The sequence below is a fragment of the Monopterus albus genome, unplaced genomic scaffold (assembly GCF_001952655.1).
Source record: "Monopterus albus unplaced genomic scaffold, M_albus_1.0 scaffold40.1, whole genome shotgun sequence".
NCBI classification, from domain to species: Eukaryota; Metazoa; Chordata; class Actinopteri; order Synbranchiformes; family Synbranchidae; genus Monopterus; species Monopterus albus.
Window position 1 is genome coordinate 1,591,631 of NW_018127920.1, and position 9,248 is coordinate 1,600,878.

At 38.1% G+C, this 9,248-nt stretch overlaps 1 protein-coding gene and 1 long non-coding RNA gene across 8 annotated transcripts in view; one reads left to right on the forward strand and one right to left on the reverse strand.

The window, feature by feature from the left end:
* Positions 1–7,363: 7,363 nt before the first annotated feature.
* The window catches only part of LOC109959656 (uncharacterized), a 7,220-nt gene continuing 5,335 nt past the window's right edge, over positions 7,364–9,248 (reverse strand). Inside the window, exon 3 of the long non-coding RNA XR_002274868.1 lies at positions 7,364–7,742. This is a non-coding gene — a long non-coding RNA (uncharacterized LOC109959656). The remainder of the gene's footprint in view (positions 7,743–9,248) is intronic.
* The window catches only part of LOC109959655 (endophilin-B2-like), a 33,847-nt gene continuing 32,652 nt past the window's right edge, over positions 8,054–9,248 (forward strand). For 4 of the 7 annotated variants that reach the window (XM_020599187.1, XM_020599180.1, XM_020599184.1 and 1 more), the window contains exons 1-2: positions 8,054–8,453; positions 9,064–9,205. In XM_020599187.1, coding sequence (XP_020454843.1) covers positions 8,391–8,453; positions 9,064–9,205 — 205 coding nt within the window. In that variant the 5' untranslated portion in view covers positions 8,054–8,390. The remainder of the gene's footprint in view (positions 8,454–9,063; positions 9,206–9,248) is intronic. The other 3 variants (XM_020599185.1, XM_020599182.1, XM_020599186.1) reach the window with 2 other exon arrangements.

Here is a 9,248-nt window from a genome sequence, read left to right on the forward strand (position 1 = left end):
GTGAAATCTGGCTCAGACTTTCATGCTCCCCTCAGTATCATAGGTGATCCCTTAACTATTTACATAGTGTCACTGTCAAAGTTTAAACCATAAGAATAAATTATTTAGCTAATTTGTTATGTTGCTCTGTAATAATTTGTTCTAATAATAGTTTTATGTCAGTTCAGAGGTGCAGGTATACAATATTATGCATTTATTACAACACAAGTTTTCTTCTAGAAACAACACTACACTGACGTTACACACTGCTGTGTTTCTTCCTGCAGGTCATTTTACTCAGGTGGTGTGGAAGGACAGCACTGAGCTAGGAGTGGGTCTGGCCACTGATGGCCATAGGGCCTTTGTGGTGGGGCAGTACCTGCCGCCTGGCAACATGAACACGCCAGGACACTTTCAGAGGAACGTCCTCCCACCAGGTAAAATATTACCACAGTCTTGCATATTTTATTGTGTGGGTTGCAGATTAACTACATTAATTCAAAGGGTCACAGCAGGCAACTGTAAATGTCTGACGCTCCAAAGAGAAACAAGAGGTGAAGAAGACACCAAAGAGCACAGGAAGTTCATTCAGATATGTCAAAGGCGCTCTTTGAAAAAAGTGACCAAAAATGCAAAAGAGGCAACTGACACATTATGAGCCTGTTGATCACGCCCTTTGGCTGGTTTGGTTTTAGAATGCAAGCACCAGAGAGAAATACTGCAGAGCTGCACTTATCAAGGAGTGTGGCATAACATCCTGGTTATGGTTCATCAGCAGTTTGTTACACTTACAGTGGGCAAAGACGTTAACGTCATAAATAACGAGCTTTGTTTCAAATCTGATGCTATTACAGTAAAAGTAAGCTGTATGTAGGCAGATGCTATCTATAGTCTGAGTCACTGAGGACGGAGGTTTCTTCTCATGCTGCCACTTCAGTCAACTGGAATATTTGACTTATTCTCATCAAGTGCAGACTAAAGAATATTCACAGTTTTCTTGCAGCAACAGGTATTTTTAATGCCTCACCAATATTTAATGTCACTTTGCAGCATAAAGGCTGTGCATTTTACAACTGGCAGAAAGGTGGGTGGAGCATATACAACACCTGCAGTGAGGGGGGTGGAGTGATCCAAGGAAAAGCTGCACACTGCTGTAGATGACCTGGACCATCCCTGCAACCCCCGAAACACCACTGCTTACAAATGTTGACACAGATTCCATGTTGTAAATAAGCAAACAAAGGAAATCACATTGTCTGATAAAATGGTCTTGCTTCAGAATGTCTTTGATTGAAGTGAGATTCAATATAATGTTTGTAAGCTAGTCGACAGAATATCCAGTATGTTAGCCAATATGTAAACATTTCAATAGCTCATAAATTCAGTTGAAATAAGATAATTTAGTCTGCTTCTTTATGCATCATTTTACAGATTCAAGGAAAGACCTGAATAAAGCTGAAAACCACATGTAGCAAACAGGAGGGCATATTGCATGGTTTGATTTGAGTATGATTTGAATCACATTCTTTGGACTTAGTTTTAAAAATCTAAGAATTACATGATTGTGCTCTTACAATCAAGACCACATGCCTTATCAAATGTTCCTCTGAATTGAATTATTTAGATCTACAAGTTGACTTCAGACAGTCAGGAGTTAGCATCTGATGTTTGAAACCATCCATTATCCATACTGCTTATTTCGAATTAGGGGTGTGGAGGGCTGGAGCCAATCCCAGCTGACACTGGGCAAGAGGCAGGGTCCACCCTGGACAGGTCGCCAGTCTATCACAGGGCTGACACTTAGAGATTAACAACCACACAGTCACACTCAGTCCTATGGGCAGTTTAGAGTCACCAGTCAACCTAGGCTGCATGTCTTTGGACTGTGGGAGGAAGCTGGAGTACCCGGAGAGAACCCACGCAGGCACTGGGAGAATATGTAAAGTCCGCACCGAAAGGCATTGGGTCAGCCAGGGCTCGAACCCGAAACCTTCTTGTTGTGAGGTGACGGCGCTACTCAGTGCTCCACAGTTTGAAACCAATGAATAATAAAACAGAAAGGACTAAATGGATTGATCCTAAACTTTATGGAAATGCTACTACGGTTTGTATAAATGTTATATGAAAATGATTTATTTGAATTCTCTGAGTTAGCTTTATAGAAAAAACAGGGAAAGTAAGGCACGCATCTGGCTGACTTACAAATATACAAGAACCTCACAGATGATTCTCAATCTATATGGTCACTATAACATTCTCTAACTTACAGTATTTAAGATTAGAACAATATCCTAAATAGAATGTAGTGATATTGTCAACATAACTACAGGGGAATATCTTACAGTGTAAAAGGTCTTATACTTGTATAGCGCTTTTCTATGCTTTACATGATCCCTGCCTCCTCTTCCGGTAACCAGCTCTTATTTTGTCTTGACACTTCCTGTTTCAGCCTACTCTCACTCCAGGTTACTTTAGTTCATCACACCAAATATCTTCACCTGTGCAAATTGAACACACCTGTGTAAGCCCTGTTATAAGCAGCTCCTTCCCGCAAAGGAGTTGCCAGATAGTTTTGACTATGTGCTTGATTCTCTAGCCTTTCTGTATCTCTTTTGCCCTTGTGAAACCAGACCAGACTCTTGATTTTGTACCTGGACTATGTCTCAGTCGTGCCTCTGAAAGACCTACCTTGCCCTTGTAAAGACTAAGTTATGTATTTTTCCTGTCCCTCTGGATTGCTGGAGTCACTTGGCCTCTGAACTGAAATTCACGTCTGTGAATGAAGAAGTGTTTCTTACCTCATGGATTCTGTCTAAATGCAGGAGTGCCTCCACATGCACCCAAGTGAAACGGGGCCACTCATGCACCCAGTACTGCTCTGCACCCACTGCTGGCACCCATCCCTCTTCATCTCCCCTTCAGTCAAGAGTTGTGTACTCCACTTCCTCCTCCCCAGGCCTCCTGCTACTTAAATCCCTGTACACCTGAGATTAGACGCCACCCTGTCCTAATCTTCTCTGCTCACTGTGTTAATAAAGACTCTTACTCACTACTAGATATACTGGCCATATAATTGGGTTCACCACATAGTACTGTAGTTTCCACACTGCCCCAACACAGCACACACAAAGCACTTTCACACTACTTGGCCATTCACACAACGGTGTCAAATATGTCTCGTTCTTCGACATGTTAACCGGACAGGTAGGGAAATGAACTGCTATTTCCCCGGTTAGGAGATGAACTGCTCTTCTTGTCTGTCAGTAAATTGTATTGAAGCTTTAAGAATGACACAGTGTGCTTGAACTGTGTTTTGATGGAGCTCTGAGCAACTAGGGGCTGATTCAGAGACAAGGCATTGTGGGTACATAATTGCAAGACTTAACATATTGCGCTAGGTTTTATTTCATAGGTTTTTTTTTTTTTAAGTACAGGACAATCAGAATCTTTATTGGCCAGGTGTGTCAGACACACGAGGACTTTGACTCTGGTACATCGGCTCTCAATGTGTATGTACATATCCCCAAGTAAACAGTAAACCAGCATAAGGCTGTCGGTAACGTACGGTGAGGTTGACAGCTGGTGAGGCACTGACTCTTTTACAGTCAGATTTACAAATACAAATGAACCGTTAACAAATTGTCTGTTAACAGACAATGCGTTGTGTTTTATATCTCATATCAGCATTCTTCACACAAACGTGACCCATATTTAATTTGAGGTTAAAATTTATTCCAGTTGAGTTTATTTCTAACTAGAAATAATAAAAGTTTATGGTCTTACCTTTACTTGTACACGAAATCCATTTGTCAGCTGGTATGTATTACAAACCCTTTTACCGTTCGAATCCAATATTAAAACAAATGTTTTCAATAAAGAAGATCCTTCTGGACAAAAATGTCCAGACTGTCAAAAATGTTTTGATTGAAAGTCCAGATTTGCGAATTTTCTCAGCTTGGAAATGTAATCTTCCATTTTGATAAGGCGGATTGTAAAGGAGATATAAACAAGCACGAAGAAGATTGTAGGTAGCGCAAGAATCTGTGGGCTCACTAGCGCCCTCTGCCTTGAGGCAGGGGTACTGTTTGCCTCACCGAGTAACTTTTTTACTGGGTTTTATGGTTAATCTGCGAGCCTAAACACGTTACAGAACTACATTTTATACATTATCCAGATTATGGCAAGGCAGAGCATATAATCAGAGTGTTAGAAAGCATTTTATTTGCGATATATAGAGGGACAGTGACACACTATTTGCATCGCATACAGTTTGTGAGGATTACACGATTCACCAAGAGGCACAGCAAAGTGCTGCCTCACCGCGCATCTCCTCCATGCATTTGAACGGGATATACGGAAATTCTGCTATTCTTTATTGAAAGAAATTCCTTCAACATCGGATTCGAACGGCAAAAGGGCCTACAACACACACCAGCTGACAAATATTAACATTTATTATATTTTATGGTTAACTTTTTTTTCTTTTCTTTCCCCTGCCTCCCCTGACCGCACGTCACTGATGGCTGTGTGATATAACAAAATAAGCAGTATTAACAAGCAACAGGCAGTGCAAACAAAGCAAAAGCAGTATAAACAGGCAGTAAACAATGCAGACAAAGGAATGCTCATTGAAATGATATAAATAGGAATAAAAACAGTACTTAAAACTAGAGACCTGTACTAATCTGTATGAGGTATATTTACAGTGAGGGTTATTGTTCATAGTGTAGGATATAAATCCTTGTGACTGATCCTTCTCTGAACACGTGATAAATGTTTATCAAATTTCTAAGAATGAAACAAAAGAATGCTCTAAAAGCATTTACCATGGTGTGATGTTGCTGTTCCTTTTCATAACACTTAAAAGATGTTTGGGTCTCCGTTGATGCAGTTTGTGTTTCAAAATACCAGAGACCATGACCGACCCTGGCTTTTGGACTTGTTGCTGGTAAAAGTCTGGGTGGTCCTTTTTATCTTTGGTCTGGAGCACATGGTGTCCATTCATTCCAAAGAAGACCCGTACTGATTGGTCTGATCACAGTACACATTTCCTCTGTGTGATGCTCCATCCCAGATGCCTCTGAGCCCAGAGCAGTCGACTGCACTTCTGGACACTGTTAACACAGGGCTTCCTTTTGGCACAGTACAGTTATAATTGGCATTTAAGGATGTAACTACGTATTGTAGTGCCTGACACAGGTGTGCCAGAGTAATTCCTGATCCCATGTGGTTATTGCACTTATAGAAGAGTGACGATTCTTGATGCAGTGGCGTCTGAGGGACCGTCCTAACTTTTTCTGATTTGGGGTTGTAGTACTGGTAAATATTAACAAACCTTTAGAGTCTTTTTTTTAAGTCAAAAGAAGTTTGATAGACAGTTTTGATTCTAAAGTTTAGGTCTTCTAAAAGAAGGATTTTTACTTTAACCTTTCAAAAATGTCAAATCACCATATCATAAATGCTACATTATTTGCATTAATGATTAATATCAAGATGGAAATTTTGTATATACTTTTACTGCACTAGTGACATTTTGGGTTAAAACGCTGGTGCTGAATTTAAGGGGTAACAAAAGCTAATAGCAATAAATTCATAGATCAAAAAAGGTATTTTCAACAATCAAAAAACTCGTATCAGCTTGACAAAGGCAGCTTCTATACTCGCACTCAATGTGGAAGACCAAAAGTCAACACTAAGTGGCAGCATAGTACAAGAAAACATGCTTCCTGGTTCTGCATATTGAAGCAGAAATGTATTGCAAAATGCAAAAACAGCATAAGGAACTTAAACTTTTCTAGCACCGATGTAACTGTCACATCCACGCTACATAATACACTTTTCAGGACTGATGTTTGACTTCACATTGGAATAGGAATAAAGGCTGTGTTTCAGTTTCCTTATTAACAACTTTCTATAAATACTGTATATTAGGGGCATTGCAAGTGACAGAGCTACATAAACAGCTCTAGCTATTCCTTCAGCTTTAGACAATAAAACCCTTTCATTTATAGATACTGTATATGTTTATATGGAGAAGCAAAGGTCATTAATTAAAGACATTTTAAATGACACCAAAAAGAATGGTGGACTTGTTATTCTGAGCTTTGAAAAATATAACTATACATTCAAAATAAATTGGTTAAGTTGATAGAAGATGAAGATAACACGTGGGATACCTTCCCAAAATCAAAATATCTATTTAATTTGATGGGAGGAATTAAATTTCTTTTTAAATGTGACTATAATACCAATAAGTTGCCTGTGAAACTTTCCAATTTTCACAAACCAGCCCTACTTTCTTGGAAACTAGCTTATAACCATAATTTTTCCCCACAGAAAATGTTTATATGGAATAATCAGAATGTTCTGTGTAGGAATAAATCTTTGAAAGGAAATGGTTTGATAAGGGTAAAACACTGATAATTTTTTAATATATAATGAGTTTCAGACAAATGTAACACAACAGTTACACTGGAAGAAGACACATTGTTTTTTGGGTCTTTACCAAAGGGCATAGTCCAATTCTTTGAAAATTCATGGTGCATTCAACTCATGGTGCAAATATGCACCCTTTGATATAAACTGTATATTAGGAAACAGAAATATTATTAAAGAGAAATACCCATATAAATAAGAACTTTTATGCAGAAGGTGATGTTGCCAAGAAAAGATTTTTGGACTTCTCGTTATGAAGGATTGAACGGGCAAAAGAAAATCCATGGTTGGTGATAAATACTGTATCAATAACAAAGAAAAAGAGGTGTCTTTTAAAACCTTGCACTAGATATACCCAGTCAAAGATATATCAAAGATTTATTCTGATTGATTATTTCTGTGGTCTAGTAAGAGAAGCAATTTCTCATTTGTTCTTCCATTAAATCTATACCGAGATATTTTGAACAGGCATTGAGCATTTCATTTGGATAAAATCTAGGCAAAGGATCCATCTACAGGAAAGAGAAATTATTCTAGGCTTTGTAGATAATTTGATGGACAATGATATTATTTTGTGCAATTAACCATAATTAAAAGGAAATTTTGCATGCATAAAAAGAAATGGATGAATTCCACATTGAAACCAAACTTGGAACACTTTTTTCATGAGCTATATGACCATGACACTACATTCAAAACATTAAGAATAAAAAAAACGCTATAAAATGTAAAACTGTGTTATATTTGATCTATGTATATGATTGCTTTTTTTACTTTGATCCCCTGGGAGAAGCAGTGTTGTTGTATATATTTTGTACTTTGTGTTCTTTGTTAAATGAAGTAGCCTTGTAAATATCTATAAGCAACTCAAACAAACACTCCATAGATAATAATACATTCACGAAATACCCACAGATTTCTGTGACTAAAGAGTTGAAGTCGCATGATCTGAAGTGGGAAAAGGTCTGGCTTTTACCTAATCTTTACTTAGTAACTAATAAGATAAAAGAGGTTTCTTTTAAGCTTATTCACAGAGTTTATCCAGTGAAAGTTTATTGTAAGAGGTTTAGAGTAGATATTGACCCTATGTGCACTTTCTGTGGTAATTCCCCTGAGACTGCTGTTCATTTATTTTGGTATTGTCGTTTTATAAAAACATTTTGGTTTGACTTTTGTGATTTTATACATATAAATATTGATAAGGATTTTATTTTGTACTGGAAGAATGTTCTGTTTGGTTGCTTAGAAACACGATTCTCATCTCATGTATATGTCTGTAACTTGTTAATTTTATTGGCTAAGTTTCATATTCACAAATGTAAATTCACCTTTATTCTTGGTCTTTTTAACAGAGTTCAAACAATACATTTCTTAAATATTTTTTTATGATAATACAAAGGCCATCAAAACAATTAATTTATGCACCTTATTTAAAATTCCTGGTTAGATAATACCCCCCCTAGCTTTTTTGTATTCTTTGTCTTTCTTTCTTTATTTGTTTCTATTCTGGTTCGGTGGATGTATGTTGAATACACTCTTATATCTTTGTATCTTTGGATGACAGTACTGTATTCTTCTTGTTGAATAAAGTTTTTAAAAAAAGAGTTGAAGTCGTCATCTAAAAAAATATGACGTAAAATACCGGAAATCAAACAGAATTCGCATCGGAAGTACGAGTTTCGTTCAAAATAAGACCAGCATTTTTGTTTCTTTATAATTTTGGGGAAATTAGACACTCATAAGAAGAAAGGGACATACTCAAATCCAAATTTCGAGAAACCATGTTGCTAAATTCCTTGCTTTTTAAATAGGCCATGTTTTTCTGAGTGGCATATGCATCTCCCCGTTTGGCGGATCCGTGGTGGTCACGTGATTTTTGGTGTATGCTATAACATTAGCCGCTGGAGTCGAGGTAGTGGTTCCCAATCGAGTCTAACACCACTAGCTAACTAAAGTATAAGGTTAAGGAGAATACAATGGATTTCAACGTGAAGAAATTTGCCTCCGGTGCTGGGCTGTTTTTCACAAGAGCTTTTCAGGTATTGACTTGCGCTGAGGCTACAATGTTCTGTGGTTCAACTGATGCTTTCTTTCATTTTTGATTACCAGCTCTAACCTTTTCTGACCAACCTCACGGTTTAGTATTTCACCTCGCGGTTCTGCTTTCTTGAGCTAATGTTTGACCGTATAGTATTAGTTGCTTGATATTTTGCTGCGTCTTGATAATAGTTTAGGCCTACGTTGTAATTAAACACAGCGCTGTACGGCGGCGTACTGCTGCCACCTTGACAAAAAATATTACCAGGTACTGAGTAAATTCCCAACCATGGTGGCGTCAATACGCTGTGACAGCTTTGTTTTCCACTAACGATATATTTTAACGCAAACTAGCCTGTAAGTCGTGAGTTTAAAGTGACCATGGCTGTACCAGATGTATTACCTTTTATTGATTTGGATGAGTTTGATGATGATGATGACGGGGAAGGAAAAGGATGTCAGCTGAGCCAGAACATCAACCAGACCTTTCGTGACGTCACGACATGGCGTTGATTTAATAGGTTTTATAATAACTGCTGAAATCCCGCAGAGTCAGAAAGCATTGTGTTTCGGGTGCTCACTTGTTTGAGCTGTCCATTTGCTCTGCCTCAGTTCACAGAAGAGAAGCTGGGGCAGGCGGAGAAGACTGAGTTGGACGCTCATTTTGAGAACCTGATGAGCCGCGCAGACTGCACCAAACACTGGACTGATAAAATATACAGACAGACTGAGGTCCTGCTGCAGCCCAACCCAAGTATGACATCAAACTAACAATCCTATAATTAATGGTGGAAAGA